Below are 19,206 nucleotides of genomic sequence, written 5' to 3'. Positions count from 1 at the left end.
CCCAATGATATATATAATAGTTAGTGGTTGACACTCAACTTAATTAACCAACCGATCAAAATTCACTGGAGCCCCCAAAGTTGTTGAGCCATCGAATAAGAAAGCGTTATTATAAAACTTTGGGGACTTGTGTAATATACATTAAAAAACAGCCAATTGTCCCGTCTCTCTTTCTCTGACAATATCGAAGCATAATAAAAAAAACCACAAATAAATATTGCTCAGACCCAAAAAAACTAATCTAAATTAAAGTTGTTAATATTAGACAATATTTGCTTTTTTCGTTTGTGTATAGATAGCAGTTTATAAAAATGCTACACTAATCTAATCAATAGCCTATTATATAAAGTCAGTCTAGTGGAAAGACTGTCATATAAAATGTAGCACCAACCAAGAAAAAGTAAAGATTTAGAAATAGACTGATAGAAAGAGAGGTAGCCAGTATATAACTTTATCTAATATCAAGGCATTGGATAGATAAAAAGAAAGAAAGATAGCTATATAGATAGCTAACTAAACAGATAGATAGAAAATAAATACCTGATTTAACGAGGACAGAATTGAGCAGGTTAGCCATACAAATATTAGCTAACAACATGTTGGTAAGGTTACACATCAGAGATGCTTTTCTAAACAAAAATATTATAATCAATAACCTTGTGAAAAACAATGACGACATTGAAGCCAATGTGATTGTAACCCTGCTTTATATTTGGTTCTCTCTTCTCAATTAAATTATTTTTCCTTGCAGTTGCTGTTCCAACTTACAAGCTGTTATCAATCGTTGGTATGATAATATTCCCTCCTTCTTTTAATCAGACTTACAGGTAAAAGATATTGAATTTGTACTTTTACAGATTATACTTAATTATGACAGGAATCATGTTACAAGGCTTAAACTCGAAAGGACAATTCATATATATTTTTATCTTGGCTATCTGATTTGGACTGAGCGACATACAGACACTTACTAAAAGTAGGAAATCTTTGCTTTCGATAAGAATAAAACCATCTTGTGTATATTGAAGTATTCTCTATTTGAAAGCCATTTGACAAAGTTGAAGTGGGAATTAACATAGACCAGGGATGTGGCTCTTAAAAAACAGGCCTTTTCCTTAAAGTGTCTTGTTAAGCACTAAACACCCTTCCCCTATTTTTAAACGAAATAAGGGTCGGGAGTTTTTGGTTTCTTATTGACTTAAGGTAAGGTTAGGTTTAATAGGATACTGGGTGGCCCCTAAGAGTAAAAGCACCGCAGGTATAGGCCCTGCATGGTTTATTTATGCATAACAAGAAGATAAATTGGTTTGAGTGAAAACACCCATTTCAGAAATTATTGAAATTTCTTTTTGTCCAGGTGCCCTACCCCTGTCTCTGGAATTAACACGAGAATTGTCAAAGTTTATAATTATATCCCACACACGCATAATATAATTTTCTTTTGGGTGATATTCGCCTGGAAAGCAGGCATCTGATGGGATAAGACAATGGATGATAGATTGATATTCTGACTTTACAATGATGATAAACCGATTGTAAAGTATTGGTTGAAAATTTCAAACATTTTTGCTACGGAACCAACCAATTAAATCCAATAAAAGTACCCTAAGTACGAATAAGATTACGTTGTTATAAAATGGAAGGGATCATTGGACTTAAACTATTATGATACCCCAATTTTTATAGGTACGGTCTCGCCTTCGGCTAATAATCAACCTTATTAGACAATTACTCAAAGCCCAAAAATAATGGACTTAAAAGTGTATTAAACTGTATATAAGACATTTGCGGATATATTGATACCATTAATTTGACTATTAGATAAAAAAAAGTATGTTTTTTTAATATTTTTCTCTTGCTACAAATCAAATTTCAAATTTGAGTCACCAAAAATGCTTAACTAATTTTTGCTCTAGAAGAATCATTTTTTGGAGTTAGAAAATGCTTAATACCTCATTTTAATCGCCTGACATTGCTTTATAATATACAGGTAATGACTTGGTTGTTTATAGAACAGCTGACTAAAAAACCGAGGTTTTGTGATAATCCCACTTTTGTTGTTGCTCCATAAATGATATTTTTTTTCTTAATTTTTTTGGCTGTAAAGAAGCTTTATATATTCATATAACATCCACCTAAATATGACTTTTGATATATTATTTATATCATCACCAGAAGGAATTGAATTTTGGAAAAAAATATCAATTTATATTTTACACTGTTATGCATTGTTCTTGTTCTTGTTTCTAAAAAATATTTATATTATTGAAAAGAGAATTATTTAACGCTTCTATAGGTATGTTTATCATTTTTCTAGGCTAAATATAACTATAATTACACCATTTTAAAGTTAAACATCATAACATATAAACTCACGTATTGAATCGGTCTGTATTATTAAGCTGCCAATCCTTAAAACAGCTGCATTTCATTATTCTATTATATAAAGTAGTAAGCTTTTTTGTCTGTAGCTTAAGATTTTGATAACTAATGTACCTATTGACTTCTCTGTTTTATGGAAGCTTCTTATAGGTCCCGGATAGTTTTAGAATTTTGAAAAAAAATATCAATTTATATTTTACACTGCTATGCATTGTTCTTGTTCTTGTTTCTAAAAGATATTTTTATAATTAAAAAGAGAATTATTTAACGCTTCTATAGGTATGTTTATCATTTTTCTAGTCTAAATATAACTATAATTTCAGCATTTTTTAAACATCATCATATTCAAGTTATTGTAATTTTTTTAAAAAATATCAATATCAAGAACTATTGGAACAATTTTTACCATGCAAAACAAGGTGTTAGAAAGAGTAGGATCCCTCACAATATCTATATGTCTGTCTATAATGCATTACACATGTAATGCTAATAGAGATCATAGACATACAAGCTTTTTTTTTGGGGGGGGGGTAAAATTTTTGCAAGGGGGGGGGTAATTCGGTTTGGGGGGGGGGGGGGGGGGGTAAAATGGCGCGCGAAGCATGTTGCAAATTTTCCCCCCCAAAAAAAAAAATTTTTCCCTGGGGGTAAAATTTGCTTTTGGGGGGTAATTCCCCCTCCAGAAATCTGTTGGCAGGAGAAATTTTGTTTACCCCACCCAAAATTTACCCTTGGGGTAAAATTTTTGAGGGGGAGAAATTTAAATTTAATTAAATAATTAGTAAATGTGCGAAGCGCGCAAAAATTTTTTTATTTTGGGGGAGGTATTTACCCCCCCTAAATTGTTTGGGGGGGGGGGGTAAATACCCCTCTTAAATGGTTGGGGGTACGGGTAAATATTAAATGAGGGGGGGGGGTAAATGAAAAATTCGTTTGGGGGTAATCGCCACTTTACCCTCCCCCCTTGGACGTCTATGATAGAGTGGATGCTATAAGAGTGCTCTTATAATGTGAACTTCTTATAACTGAATGGGCTTCCAGAGACCATAAAGTTGGCCTAGTCACTACAAGGGAGAGTGCAGAGATATCCAGGGGGGGGGTTCCTGTAAAAGTGTAATTTTTTGGGGGGATAGGGGTAATCACCCCCATTAATATATTATGGGTGGTATAAACCCAGCCTCTTTAAATTTTTTGAATAGGAGTAAAGAAAATCAGGAAAACAATCTAGGAATCAAACTAGCACCCCAACCAATAATCGGTTCCATGCCAAATGTAGGAGTCCCAAACGTCCCAAAACATTGGAGTGGACAAACGCATGAGTCCCCAACTATAGTGGAACAAATGTAGGAGTGGGACAAACATTGGAGTTCACATTATAAGAGCACTCTTATAGCATCCACTCTATCATAGACGTCCAAGGGGGGAGGGTAAAGTGGCGATTACCCCCAAACGAATTTTTCATTTACCCCCCCCCCCTCATTTAATATTTACCTGTACCCCCAACCATTTAAGAGGGGGTATTTACCCCCCCCCAAACAATTTGGGGGGGTAAATAACTCCCCTAAAATTAAAAAATTTTTGCGTGCTTCGCGCATTTACTATTTATTTAATTAAATTTAAATTTCTCCCCCTCAAAAATTTTACCCCAAGGGTAAATTTTGGGTGGGGTAAACAAAATTTCTCCTGCCAACATATTTCTGGAGGGGGAATTACCCCCCAAAAGCAAATTTTACCCCCAGGGTAAAAATTTTTTTGGGGGGGGGAAATTTGCAACATGCTTCGCGCGCCATTTTACCCCCCCCATACCGAATTACCCCCCCCTTGCAAAAATTTTACCCCCCCCCCAAAAAAAGCTTGTATGTCTATGATCTCTATTAGCATTACATGTGTAATGCATTATAGACAGACATATAGATATTGTGAGGGATCCTACACTTTCTAACACCTTGTTTTGCATGGTAAAAATTGTTCCAATAGTTCTTGATATTGATATTTTTTAAAAAAATTACAATAACTTGAATATGATAATGTTTAAAAAATGCTGAAATTATAGTTATATTTAGACTAGAAAAATGATAAACATACCTATAGAAGCGTTAAATAATTCTCTTTTTAATTATAAAAATATCTTTTAGAAACAAGAACAAGAACAATGCATAGCAGTGTAAAATATAAATTGATATTTTTTTCAATATTCTAAAACTATCCGGGACCTATAAGAAGCTTCCATAAAACAGAGAAGTCAATAGGTACATTAGTTATCAAAATCTTAAGCTACAGACAAAAAAAGCTTACTACTTTATATAATAGAATAATGAAATGCAGCTGTTTTAAGGATTGGCAGCTTAATAATACAGACCGATTCAATAAGTGAGTTTATATGTTATGATGTTTAACTTTAAAATGGTGTAATTATAGTTATATTTAGCCTAGAAAAATGATAAACATACCTATAGAAGCGTTAAATAATTCTCATTCAATAATATAAATATTTTTTAGAAACAAGAACAAGAACAATGCATAACAGTGTAAAATATAAATTGATATTTTTTTCCAAAATTCAATTCCTTCTGGTGATGTTATAAATAATATATCAAAAGTCAAATTTAGGTGGATGTTATATGAATATATAAAGCTTCTTTACAGCCAAAAAAATTAAGAAAAAAAATATCATTTATGGAGCAACAACAAAAGTGGGATTATCACAAAACCTCGGTTTTTTAGTCAGCTGTTCTATAAACAACCAAGTCATTACCTGTATATTATAAAGCAATGTCAGGCAATTAAAATGAGGTATTAAGCACTTTCTAACTCCAAAAAATGATTCTTCTAGAGCAAAAATTAGTTAAGCATTTTTGGTGACTCAAATTTGAAATTTGATTTGTAGCAAGAGAAAAATATTAAAAAAACATACTTTTTTTTATCTAATAGGCAAATTAATGGTATCAATATATCCGCAAATGTCTTATATACAGTTTAATACACTTTTAAGTCCATTATTTTTGGGCTTTGAGTAATTGTCTAATAAGGTTGATTTCTAGCCCTTCTTTCTTTACCTTAAAAACTTTAGAACTTTAATTAAATAAATCTTGATAAGAAGAAAAATATTAGAAAAAAACATTTGGAAAACAGATACATACTATTATTCTTTTTTGAAAATCTTGAAAAAAAACAGGAAGTATAGTTTGTAGGAAATCAAAGTGTCCAGACCACATTTGGTACAATCCCAAGTAATTCACAATTGTATATATAACATACGAATAAAAAGACACATAGGACTTTTTCAATACTGAAATATTACTGTAAATAATAACGCTAGAAACCACTTTGCTTAATAAATTATTAATTAAACTTCACAAATTTATTTGGTCTATGCTCAAAACAATAGACATAATAGAAAAGATTATATGTTTAATAATATGAAATTGAATAATGCTATTGTAATAAGATTGTATTATAGATGAAAAATGAAGAAACATTTTTTATCGATAATGAAATTCAGGGTTCGGCAGCCGCGCCTCAGCCGCGCCATACGTCTCAGTTTTAAACCTACTTGTGAGCAGAAAAGAAGAGCAGTTTTATACATCCAGCTGAATTGTATAGTGATAAAATGACGATTTCACTGAGGCTTACACGCGGCTTACGCGCGGCTGCCGCTCCCTGGTTAAAGTATAAGAATAATTCTAGTTTTCGAAGGCTCGGGCTAACAAAACGACGGGTATTGATATTGTGATATTTTTTTATATTTTACTATTCTTGTAAATGTGTCTTAATTTATTGTCTATAATACGATACTTTCCATGATTATTCAATATGGCCAAAACAGGCTATATTCCATCTTATATTAATCGGATTCAAAGTCACACTGGAATAGTTATTTCTCGCATCGTATCATAAACGGCTTTCCGTGGATATAGAATGTACAATTATGAGAATAAAACCAGTTTTTTAGCCCCGACAGTTTCTTTTAGTCCCGAGGTTTCTTTCTTTCTGTAGCCCATTTTTCTTATTCATCCGTTACATCATCATTACTGGCCAGATTGAGAAATCTGGCTGCTTCCAGAGGGTTGGTCCAGAGGTCTCTGACAGTGAGGGTTGTAGGGTTCTCCGGACAGTTAAACAGGTGGTTGGTTGTGTGAGTAGCAGGGCAGTTGGGGCAGGTGTCATCAATAGAATTGTCAATTCTTGCTCTGTAGCTGTTAAGAAAGCTACTATAGCCGGAACGTAGTTGAGCAAGTGTGCTTCTGGTGGTTCTAGGTAGAACCCTTTCAGTAGCCTTTATGGGGGGAGGGGGGGGGCATTGAGAACTTTGCTGTTGGCCATGTTGTTCTCTGACAGAGGTGGTGTGGATATGCTTCAGTCTCCTCTTGTGGGCATCGGAGGAGAGGTTTGGGGTGGATAAGTCCTTTATTTCCCTGCCAAATTTGGAGGTCAATGTTTCCTTCATCTGGCGGGCGGGGGGGGCGAGCATTTAGATTCGTTGGGTTAGGGTGGTCCTGTTTCTGTGTAGAGAGTAGGTACTGTTTGCTGAGCCTTTCACAGTGCTGTCTGACTTTCATTAGCTTGGTTTCATGATGTAAGTGATCTATGTCAGACATTGGATGACAGCCTGTGGCGGTGCGCAGCGCGGAGTTTTAAGCCGCCTGCAGTCTTTTCCAATTAGTTTCACTTAAGGAGGGGTCAAAATTGGAGCACAGTAGCCAAGTGTAGATTGTCCGATGGCCTTGTAGGTGTTGGTAATTACTTCCTTCTCCTTGCCCCAGTTGGTGCCAGTCAGTGCTTTCAGGATGTTATTCTTAGACTGTAGCTTAGTTTTCATATCTGAAGCATGCTGGTTAAAGGAGAGGAGGCCATCAAAAGTGACCCCAAGAAATTTGGGTTTCTTGACGGTCGGGACAGTTTCACCATTGATTTTCACATCCAGTGTTAGATTTACCTCATATGAAGCAGTTGTGAAAAGAGTAGCTGATGACTTGGCAGGTGAATGAAAAGATTACGGCTCTTGAACCAGGTGTCAAGCGTATCAATATATTGGTTGATCTCTTTCACCACGGTGTCGATAACAGGTCCAGAATTTAAAATGTTGGAATCATCAGCATAAGATACCAATTTTATGTCACCAGGTGGTAAGGGCATGGAGGACATATAGAACAAAACAGGAGATAAAACTCCGCCTTGTGGTACCCCTTGCTTGACTTTCCTAAATGTTGATCTAGAGTTTCTAAATTCAACATATGTCTGTCTGCCGCGAAGATAACCACAGAGAAAGCCTTTGACATAGTCATTTAGAGGAAGGTTGTTAATGTCCTCTAGAAGAAGCTGAGGGGTGCTGCCACTTTTACCACTAGCAAAAGTACAGCCACTGTGTTTTTGACAAATATTGGGTGTGTTTTTGTCAATTTCGTTTTTAGCTGTATTTTTGGCAATATTTTTTTATCCACTGTCAAAATTACACCTTTCCGCTGTCATAAACACAGTTTTACTGTCAAGTTCACACCCATGAAATTCAAGTATGCTGTCAAATTCACAGTTTTGATGACAAAAATACACCTACTTTTAAATTAATATTAATTATAAATATTTTGACCAAGTTGTTAAAACTTATAACTATTAATAATAGTTAAATTAATCTACTAATTGTTTAGAACAAAGCCATGTTTAAATGAAAGATTAAATAGGTGAATAATAGGATCTATAATACTTGGCATAATTTCTTTTAAAAGTTTAGTAGAAATATTGTCACGTCTACAACTTAGTTTAGGTTTTAGTTTATTGAGAGTAGAAAAAATTATTTGATTGGTGATTTTTTTAACGACAAAATTTTCATTGACTGGAACCCCAAGGTAGTCATTAAAATCATTTTCACAAAATGGAATTTCATCTGCTAGACTGGGACCAACATTAATAAAAAAATTGTTAAAACCTTCACAAATATCTTGAAAGTTTTCATAAGATCTGTTATCATCAGTAAAACGATTTGGGATAGAATGCATTTTTTTATTCTTGTTAATAAGTTGATTAATTGTAGACCAAGTTTTTTTCATGTTAGACGAAAATTCATTGAATTTAGAAAAATAGTACTCTTTTTTGGCTTTCCTAACTGCAGATTTATAAATATTGTTTGCAATGACAAATTTTCTATTGCTATCAACGGTTTTATCCTTAAATTTTTGTCTTAATAACATTTATTTTTTCTTTCTTAGGTTTAGTAAAGCTGCTGACATCCAGGGATTTTGGGGGATAACTCTTTTGTTAATTTCTAAAGTTTTAAAAGAGAAATTTTTTCAAAGTTTTCATTGATTACATTAGAAAAGTTTTCAAACGCACTCTCTGGATTACTTGAAATTAATTCTATATCATCATCAAAGCCCTATAATAACAGATAAGTTTAAATTTTACTGTTAAAAGTGCCAATTTGGAAAATTAATTTTATAAGTTATACTAATTAACCCCAAAATAGTAAACTTGTTTAGCATATAGTAAAATATTTTTGAAATTCAATAGAGATAAAGTGTAGATTCTATTTAATTCTTTTTCACATGTTTTGGCTTTGTATCAGATTTAACACCAACATGTTTAGTTATTCGTTCACTGATGGTGTAAGTAAACAAATTTTCACTTTTAGGATAATAAGTTAACTACACAGGTTTTTCACCTTCCTTGATGGTCATGTTAATGTCACCATTTTTATATATGTAATAGATGTATTAAATATTATGTATAAATAAGTAGGTATAAATTTAATAGATGTATATTTGTCAATATGTAGGTGTATTATTGACAAATTATAAATTTAATAGATGTATTTTTGTCAATATGTAGGTGTATAATTGACAGCAAAACTGTGAATATGCCAGTGCAATAACTGTATTTTTGTCATACCCCCTAAAAACGCAGGTGTGAATTTGACAGTAAAACTGTGTTTATGACAGCAAATCACTGTGTTTATGAAAGTAATATCACTGTATTTTTGCTAGTGGTAAATCTGCCATGTACCCGAAGCTGATGGTCCACAGTGTCAAATGCTTTGGACAGGTCAATTGCCACAGAGACTGTGCAGCTGACGGGTTTCTTCCAGTTAAGTCCTGAGTTGATGTGGTTCAAAATGCTATGGAGGGCTGTGGTGGTTGATCTGTTCTTTCTGAATCCATGCTGGTGGTCAGCAAGCTGAACAGCAGCATTGACTAGTGGTAAAAGAAGAGCTTCCAATGTTTTAGCTGCGGGGGTAGCTGGGTCCTTTATCTGCAGGTTTGCTGGGTTTTAGTAAGGGGATGATCTTGGCTGTCTTCCAGATTGTGGGGACCTTGGAGGTCTTGATGCAGACATTAAAGATGTTAGTGAGGTATATAATCCCATTTGGTCCAAGGTGTTTAAGCATGATTGGAGACAGGCTGTCAGGTCCAAGTGCTTTGGAGCTTTTGGCCTTCTTGATGGCTTCCAAGGTCTGGGCAGGGGTGAAAACAGGTGCTTGGTCCTTAGCCTTGGGTTTCATTCTTCGCAGAATATTACGTAGGGCTTGCTGGGGCTTCTTGTCTGTATTTGGAGTATATTGTTTGTTGAAGTTAGTGGCCAGTTTCTTGGGATGGTTGATGGTTTTATTGTTGAATGAGATGCCCTGGTTCTCAGGTTGCCTGGGGTTGTTGCCAAGTCCTTTGATGGTGCTCCATAATTTCTTAGAACCAGGTAGACAGCTGTCAAGGAGATCAGTTCATTTTTGTTTCCTATGATCTCTGATTTTTTGGTTGATGTTGTTGTTAAGATCATTCAGTCTGTCGTCATTAGGGTTGTTTCTTCTAATCTCGTCTCTCTCATCAATTAGTCTTGCTGCTTCTGTGGGAAGGGCATTGTAAGTTTTAGGAATTCTACCAGCTGGGATGGATTTCTTGGAGGCTTTAAGAAGGATGTTTCTGAAGAATTTTTCTGCTTTGTGGACGTCTGTAACATTTCTGGCATTTGCAAAGGATTGTTCAGTTAAATTTGTGAATTCTTCCCAGTTGGCTTTTGAAAAATTCATGAAGGTAAAGTGCTTGGAGTTGAATTTTGTGAAGTTAGCAGTTAGGCTGATTGAGATCGGCAGATGGTCTGAGCCAAGTTTATTCTCAATTCTCCAGGTGCTGGTGGGAATGAGGTTTGGGGAGGCAAGGCTGATGTCAGGTGCTGTAGAAGCTGTGTTGGTGACTCTTGTAGGTAAGTCTTCATTTATGATTCCATAGCTGTTGTTAGAGATGGTGTCGGCTAGGAGTCGGCCTCTGGCATCAGGGTTGGCCTCTGAATGCCAGAGTTCATGGTGAGCATTTATATCCCCAAGTATGTAGTAAGATTCACCAAGTCCCTCATGAAGATGGTTAAGAGGGGGGGTGTATTGTGGGCTATAGCTGCTCTGTGGAGGTATATACACATTTCTGATAGAAAGGTTGTTGTCTTTGCCAGGTATGCAGATAATGAGGGATTCGAGGTGTGGATCTTGTTGAAGAATGGCAGGTTCAGGAACAAGATTGAAATTAACATCCTTGTGGACTAGAAAGCCTAGGTCACCACCTTTGTTCACACCTCTATCTTTTCTCACAAATGTGTAGTTTGGAGTGTTTCTTAGCTTAGATCTGAAGGTAAGTTTAGTTTCCTGAAGGGCTGCAATGAGGAAGTTTCCTTTCTCTAGGGCATGTAGCAGCTCGTCGAGTTTACCAGTGAATCCATTGATGTTGTGTTGGTAAATCTTCAGGTTATGGCCTTGATGGTAGTGGGTGGGAAGGGGGTCCCGAGGGGGGTTACGAGGGGGAGGGGGGTCCCGAGGGCGGGCACGTGGGGGAGGGGGGACACGAGGGGGTCCATTTGGAGAAAGGGGGTCCCGAGGGGGGAGGGGGGTTCCGAGGGGGGACATGAGGGGGTGAGGGTCCCGAGGGGAGACACGGGGGGGAGGGGGGACACGAGGGTAGAGGGGGTCCCGGGGGGTTTGTTGGGGAAGGGGGGGACAGGGGGGCTCTTTCTGGTGGTGCAGCATGGTCCAGTCCAGGATTTTAATTTGGATCTCTGTTTGGTAGATTTTAGGCCAGAGCATTTGACATGGAGCCATTCTTGACATGAAGAGCATTGGACAGCATAGGGTGTTAAGTTACTGTTGCATATGATACAGGGCCAATGGTTTGGGCCAGGATTTTGCTCTATACCAGCTCTGATTAAGAGAAGCCGAATAAGACAGGCTGGAGTTGTCTTATTCTTTGTCGGGCAAGCTAAAAACTCGAGTTAGCAGAGTGAACCTCTTTGTTGATGTTGTTAAAAAAAAAAACTTCTGGAAGGTTGTTGATGATGTGTTGGTAAGATAAGTTGGGAGATTGTTGTCGTTGGCTCTTGGCTTCTCTGCTGCTGCTGGTGGTGTTGCTGCTGCTGATGAAGGTAGATACACAGCGTAGATGTGGCCAACATAGTATCCTAGTCCCGAGGTGCCGAAGGCCTTCGGCACCTCGGGGCTAAAAAAACTGGTTTTAATCTTATGATTATACATTTTCATATTCGTAGAAAGCTAGATATAATTCGATGCTAGACATAGTTTTTTCGTATGGATGAGAACCGGTTCCTATCCACCAGATTCGAATGAATACGAGAAAGCATATTCATATTTTTTGGAATAAGTGTTTTATATTCAAAAAAAAGTTCTTTATTATTTTTGACCAAAAGGGTTTTTGGCAAAGTGTATTCATTATAACAGTATCTAATAAGAGAATCTATTTGAAAGCTAGTTCAAAATAACCAAACCACAATTAAGTTTTTATGTGTAAATGTAAAATTGAAAATTTATGAATTATCTTTTATACACTTAATTATATTTATTTATTTTTGTTTGTAAGTTACTCCATGTGATAAATTATTTAAAAGTTTGTTTAACTCTCAGTCATACGTCTTATTTTTTTTGCTTGACTATAACCAGTTAAATAAGGAACCAAATTGGTATAGTGGTTATTGAGCTATTTAGCTTCAGAAAAAAAGGAGATAAATTTACTATATTTAGAGCTTCGGACAATATTAACCTTGTAAAACTATTATTGATGAATGTGTTCTTCCTTGTTTTTACTAATCAAATAAAAATACTTACTAAGCTTTCTATTTGATAGAAAATAAATCAAGACAATAATAATTATGATCATTACTAGCGCAGCAACATAAAGCTTAAATAATTATTATGTAGTGTTAATTTTATAATCATGGTACATATATGTTTTAAGGATTTTAAAACAATTAAAAACATTAAATTTATTTTATTACTATCTTTAATTATCTGTTGAACTTATGGAAGGACACAAAACCCTAGTTATTTAGAAGCTTTGCTGCAAACAGTACTTTTTGCCCATTAATAATATATTAATAGAAAATGTATTTACAATTTTGTTGAAAAATGTTAATGATATTTTTTGATAATTTATATTGAGTTTTGGAATTAAAAGAAAGTTTATTCATTTATTTAAAGTAACAGTTTATACTTTATATTAAAGTAAAGGGTTTTCAGCTGTTTTGGGGAAGGTTATGAGATAAAAATAACACCGAGAAAAGTAAAATGAAAAATAGAGGGTCGACTTTAACAGTTCCCCGACATCTCTCCTACCTACCAATAGCTGCTTAGGACCAAAATCAACATAAAAATCTTTACATAAATAAATTTTGTTTTACCTATGTGTGCAAGGATGTCCATGTCTAAGCTTTTTTTTTTATTTCGGGGCAGGGAGAAAATTTTTTTAAAGGTGGGGTGATTTGTATTCGGGGTGGGGATAAAATGGTAATCACCCCTTCTCCCTTGGACGCCCCTGTTTGTGTTTTTTTTATTTTTCCAATATAATATTGCATTTTTCATAAAATGCCAATAATTTTAAGATACATTGCATATATAAAGAAAATTCATGTAAATGTTCAAAAATAAGAATTTCGTAAGTAGTTGAATGTTTTTGTATTTATGTAAGGTTCAAAATATTTCATAATAATAACTGAGTGTTTCGCTCAAAGTGTGAGACGAGCACAGAACTCCATACTTAATTAAATTCAAATTTAAGAAGGGGGAGGCATATAGTTTTTATTCTTCTGCTCTTAATTGCTAGGTTATCTTATGTTAAATTTGGTACAGGGTAACCCCTTAGGACTAGGATGCTGCAGGTATAGTCGCTGCGGATAAAGAATTGACGTGTACAGAATTAAAAATAACCGCCGCTTATTTAAGTTTCTTTGCTTGCTAGATCCAATATATCTCAAAAATTTTTTTATTTTATTACAATGAATGATCTTTTGATCAATTTTTTTTTACAATACCAGTCACAAAAATATTTCTATCATTCTGTAACTTTTTAAATTCAGTTTATTCTTCTTTTTCGACCTATTTTTTCAATTATTCTAATAAAATAATCTTCATGAAATATTGCGAAATAAAAATGGAATTAAGAAATTGAATGTATGAATAATATATGTTCTATGTATAACCCAGATTTCTAGCAGCGCAGCTACTCTATAATTGAATTGGTACGTTTGTCCTTCTAACATTATGTCCTTATGTTACAAATTCGTTTCAAATTTTTTTTTAATTTTCTAATATTCTTATTTACAGTTTATTTTATTCCAATATAGTTCCAACTTGCTGTTTTTTTAAATAATTTTTTTTTATTGTTGCCATAATTGTTCAATGCTGTACTTCTTAAGAACGTAAATGTCCTTGTTTACTCTATGACGAAATAAAACTTTTCAAAATTTTATATTGAAAAGTATTTTCTTTATATTTATGTATCAAATTTTCGCATTTCTTTGTAGAATATTATACAGGGTGGTTCTCTAGTAGTTAAAAAGAATGCGTATTGGTTTTCTATCAAATAGAAATTAAAATCAAGCTACTTTCATTGCTAAAATACTTATTTATCGCATCGTATTATAAACATCTTTCCGCGGATTTAAAAATGCACAATTTTAAGATTAAAACCTGATTTTTTAGTTCCGATATGCCGAAGGTACGGGCTAAAAAACTGGTTTTAATCTTATGATTATACATTTTTATATTCAATGAAAACTGGAAATAATACGATGCTATACATATTTTTTTCAGTATGGCTAATTCACTGAATATTAATAGGTTTTGAAGCAAAACTCGAAAAAATTTTTAATTACATCCTGACTTTTATTTAGTTTGACTTAAGGATAGCATTTGACAACGCAAATTTAACCATATATTAAAGAAGATGGGGTTAAAAAAGAATAATCGAATTTTTTTAACAATTCTTTGTCTAGATAAGAGATAAGACTCTAGGGGGCTAGGTGTCGCTTAGGGTACTAGACCTCTTCTCCACGCACCTTGAAACATACTCCGCTTATGATTGCAGTGTAAAGCGTCCATTCACCCACCAGACAACCAACTCTCTGAGATGAACGACCTTTGTCTGAGAAGTCCCAACTGTGCATTGTAACGAGTTGCGCCTGTTTTGGGCCAAGGCATTCCCCCCACTCTAACCATTTACGTCGCGCATCTGACATAGTAGCAGTGGGAACCATTTTTAACGTCTTTAGTTATGACGCGGTGGCAGACCGAGATTCGAACCTATCACTTTCCCGACGACGAGCGGATGCGCTACATGTTGAGCCACGGTCACGGGTTTTCTTTGTCTAGATAGTCAAAAGTATAAATATAAAGCATGTAGCTGGACAAAGTGTCTAAAAAATCAGCCTTCGTCATAAAAATGAGGGATTATCCATCTCTTTTTTAGGGGTTTTCTTTCCAACTGCTCCTCTCATCTCCCTCATTTTTATGACCTCACATTGCTGATTTTTGGTATATTTTGTACAGCTACTTAACCCTTACAGATCGGGGGGGGGGGTCATATTGACCCCCCCCTCTAGTTTTTTCAATGTCATTTTTTTTGTAGGTAAGATGGAGAGCTGTGACTTCATGACTTTTTAAGTTTAGTAATTATGCGTCGGCAAGAGTTGATTTTATTAGGATATCTAGTCTGTGTCGGTCGTGGTGTCCGGTCAAAGTCGGTTGGGTAGCACCAAAATTTAAAAAAATTCTAAATACTTTTGTGTATAAGGTAGAAACCTATATTTTTTTTGGTGAATACTAAGATATCAATGACCTTATGAGAAAAGTGGTGTTATGACCGATTGACCGCACCCTGACCGACTTTATGACCGATTTTTGTCCGGCTTTTACTACAGACATATATCCTGAATATCATGGCTTCTATTGCAGCTAGAGACCTAAAATTTTTTTTGGTAAATTCTTGAGGAACAATAAACAGATAAAAATATTAATTGGCGCCGCCAACCGCCGTTTTACCGCCGTAACCGCCGAAAATGGCGGTTTCCGTTATTTGCCGTTTTTCGGCAATGATCAGAAAAAGTAATTTTTTTGTTATGAAAAATAAAAGTTCGTCCTAAAATTTGGTCATCCTAGCTGCAAAATTGGCCGCTCTACAGCTGTTTTAAAATTTAGCGGCTGGCCGCTAAAAAGCGGCTAAGGAGCGGCCTGGCCGCTATGACTAGAAAAAGTAATTTTCTCTAAAAATACACATGAACCACCAGAAAAAAATTTTACGTCTTTATCTGTAACAGAAGCTGAGATAGAGGGGGGGGTCAATATGACCCCCCCCCCGATCTATTAGGGTGGGAATTGGGGCCCGATCTGTAAGGGTTAAAAAAGGGTTGGAAGGGTATTGAATAAAAAAAATGTGGTATCGGGAAGTTTAAATTCAAATAAATAATAAAAATAAAGTTCATATCCAGATAAGATTAAATGGGATTATAAATTTAATATATTTTGTAGATGACTACAGAGGTGGATTCTTAAAAAAGATTTGCCCCACTAATCGCTTAGTGGGGCAAAATTGTTTTTGTGAAAAATCCACCAAAATCCCATTAAAAATCTACAAAAATCAAAAAAAATCATAGAAGGGTTATTAACAAAAGATTTTATTTAATATTTGTAGATTTTTTATGTGATTTTGGAGGATTTTTCACGAAAACAATTTTGCCCCACTAAGCGATTAGTGGGGAAAACTTTTTTAAAGAATCCACCTTAGTTATACCCGCCATATTTTAAACATGCATTATTTAATCAAATCTAAAGCCAAGAAAAATGTCAGAATTCCTTAAACACACCAAAACTGCAACGGAAAAAAAAAATCTGGGTAATTTATCAAAACCTAGGGAGAAAATGGATAGTTCAGACATAATATAATGTTTTGAAGAATAGGTAGTTGGGTTTTACATATGATAGTATTTGGATTTTTAAAGATATAACAAGAACCGACTTATGATAGTGTCGAAGCTGTTTAAATTGATAAGCCTAACTGATTTTTTTTGTGTAATTGAGGTAGAAAGAAAGAATGAGGGAAAAGGGGAGAAACGAGAGGGGGAGAAATTAAAAATAACGAGAGAAGGAGAGAAAAAAGAGAAAAAAAGAAAAAATGCCGCGCTACTATTGGAAATAGTTTTTCCTAGTTTAATATAGATATAAAGGACATAAAAGTAACTTTAGGGTAACATTTCTTTTATATTATATAATTCTTCAATTTATATTTCACAAGAACAATTTTGTCCATATCTTTATAATAAAGTAACAAAATGTCTGTCTGTTTGAACTGCAATAAATCGCTCACTGCTCAACCGATATGCTTTCCATAGGTCCAAGGAAGGTTTATAACTATTTTTGGGGAGGGTACAGCCAACCTCCTATAAGAAATCGGCAAAGAGAAAAATCACACCCCAATTTTTAAATAAGTCCCCACCCTCGAAAAAAATCTAAAAAACTGTGTAGTCGACTCCCCCTCACCGTCATGTGCCCCTAATCGTAGTCGCTAGTTAATACTATTTTAGTTAAAATAAAGAGACCAAAACTACCGGAAAATTGTGTAAGCTATGCTAAATTATATCTTATTAATATAAATAATTAAGGTTTTGTTTGTCCATTAAGATCTGGCTACCCACTTAATTAACCAATTGGGTTTATTTTATTAAAACTTCTCAAAGGTCCCAGAATATTTTAAACTTTATTGAATTTAAAATTTTCCTAACTTACAAATACATAACATATCCCGTATATGCTAGGGGTGCAGCCGATAATTACTAATAAAAAAAATAACTATACAGGCACAATTGGTTTAATAATTTTTGGGAATGTTTAAGATAAAATCTTTTCTGTTATCTATTTATTAAAATTCTTATTACTAAAATGTCCTATTCTCATTGCTATTATAAAATTGGTAGTGGCTTCAATTTCAAGGACATCCTTCATAGTATTTACTTTCATATTTATTTTTGTTCGATGGGAAAAAAGTTTTTTATATATTGGAATTTGCGATATGGGTACTTTGATAAACTTTTTAGTAAAAAGCGAAGCTACTTCATAGAACCTATCCGACTGTCAATACGTGTAATAGGGAATTAGATTGACATAGCTGATTTCTGCTGTATATTTGATTCCGAAATTGTTTTTTAAATTGATTTTTCCATATGGGTTTCTCGGAACATTTTTAATAGACACTTTTCAGAGCTGTATTGCTATTTTCGTATGTTGAAAGTTTCAACTTTAGCTCCGCTACTTTTGGAAACAAGGTTTTTCTTTATAACAAGAAAGATTGCGTTCTTTGTAGCGAATCTCTTACATTAAAATAAATTGAGCAAAAAAGAAAGAGTGAGAAAAATATGGTAAAAAGCGAAATGAGAAAGTAACGTTTTTCTAGAGAAGAAACGAGCAGCAAAACCAGGGAGGGAGAAGTGTTTAAACTTTTCAACAAATAAATCAATTCACCAGAGGGAAGGTAATGTTGTATACCAACATTACGGATATACAGACATGATAAATTGTAGAGTGGCTATAAAAATATTTGTACTCTTGTAAAGTGCAATCATTAAAAAGAAGAAGCTAATAAAAATTATAAAAACTTTACTTATAAAGATATGTGCACAGTACAGAGTAAAGTAAAGTTGGGCAATTACAAATTTCTAGCTACAAATATAAACTATATATATCTTATTCTAGTGAATGCGTCTCTAGGGGCATCTAGCGGCACTTTAAGCATTTTTGGTATTCGCTGATTAGCCATCTCCCATTTTGTTCTAAATATGTTTCTAGCTTCTGCGGAAATAACAGTATGGGTCCTAACCAAACGAGGTTTTCATATTACTTATTTAATCTAAATTAATCTAAAAAATATGTTTTATATCAAAACGTTAAGGTCCTTTTGAGACAAGAAGGAAACCTCTGGAGAAAAAAGAAAAAATCAAGGAGTTCTTGTTTTGCAACTACACCATGACACTGTAAGCATTACATAATTACAGACATACACACATTTGCACTCATAGAGTAGCTACGCTAATAAAAAATAATTCTACTTACTTTAATCCAGAAAGAAGCATAATGTTAATCACTAAAAATTAAAATATTCAACCAATTGAATACAGAAGTCGTCTACAGCTGCGACTGTTACAGTTAGCTCGGGCTTGATTGAAAAAGACCAAAAAGAGAACCATATCGATCCAGCGGTTAGCGAGACCCTTCCATTTGTACAGACATCCTATTAATAAAAAATAAAACACATGAATGACAACCAACCCTCTAATTACACAAACTTTTTCTTTCACGAGTGCAAGTCACTTTTCATATAAATTATACTAAATCAATAGAATTTAAATTATGTAGGTAGTGTTTTATCATATTAACAGAAAAGTGTGATTCGCCTGAATTGTATTAAAAAGATAGAAGGGTGACGGGTTCGAGTCTTATGCACAATGTGTCATACCAGAGACGTTACAAATTTAACTAATGTAGTTTTGCATGTGACATCAAAAGTTAGAAAAGGGGGA

At 34.4% G+C, this 19,206-nt stretch overlaps 1 protein-coding gene across 1 annotated transcript in view; it reads right to left on the bottom strand.

Moving 5' to 3' along the window:
• The window catches only part of LOC145306243 (uncharacterized), a 60,993-nt gene extending 42,217 nt beyond the window's left edge, over positions 1–18,776 (bottom strand). The window contains exons 1-2 of the mRNA XM_080148306.1: positions 18,740–18,776; positions 541–629 (exon numbers count right to left, since the gene is read on the bottom strand). Of these exons, the coding sequence (XP_080004432.1) occupies positions 541–629; positions 18,740–18,759 (109 nt within the window). The 5' untranslated portion in view covers positions 18,760–18,776. The remainder of the gene's footprint in view (positions 1–540; positions 630–18,739) is intronic.
• Between the last annotated feature and the right edge of the window lie 430 nt (positions 18,777–19,206).

This window comes from Acartia tonsa, chromosome 14 (assembly GCF_053477335.1).
Source record: "Acartia tonsa isolate MP-2025a chromosome 14, ASM5347733v1, whole genome shotgun sequence".
In the NCBI taxonomy this organism is placed as follows: Eukaryota; Metazoa; Arthropoda; class Copepoda; order Calanoida; family Acartiidae; genus Acartia; species Acartia tonsa.
The sequence above is the reverse complement of the archived record's forward strand: the minus strand, read 5'-3'. Positions and strand labels throughout refer to the sequence as shown.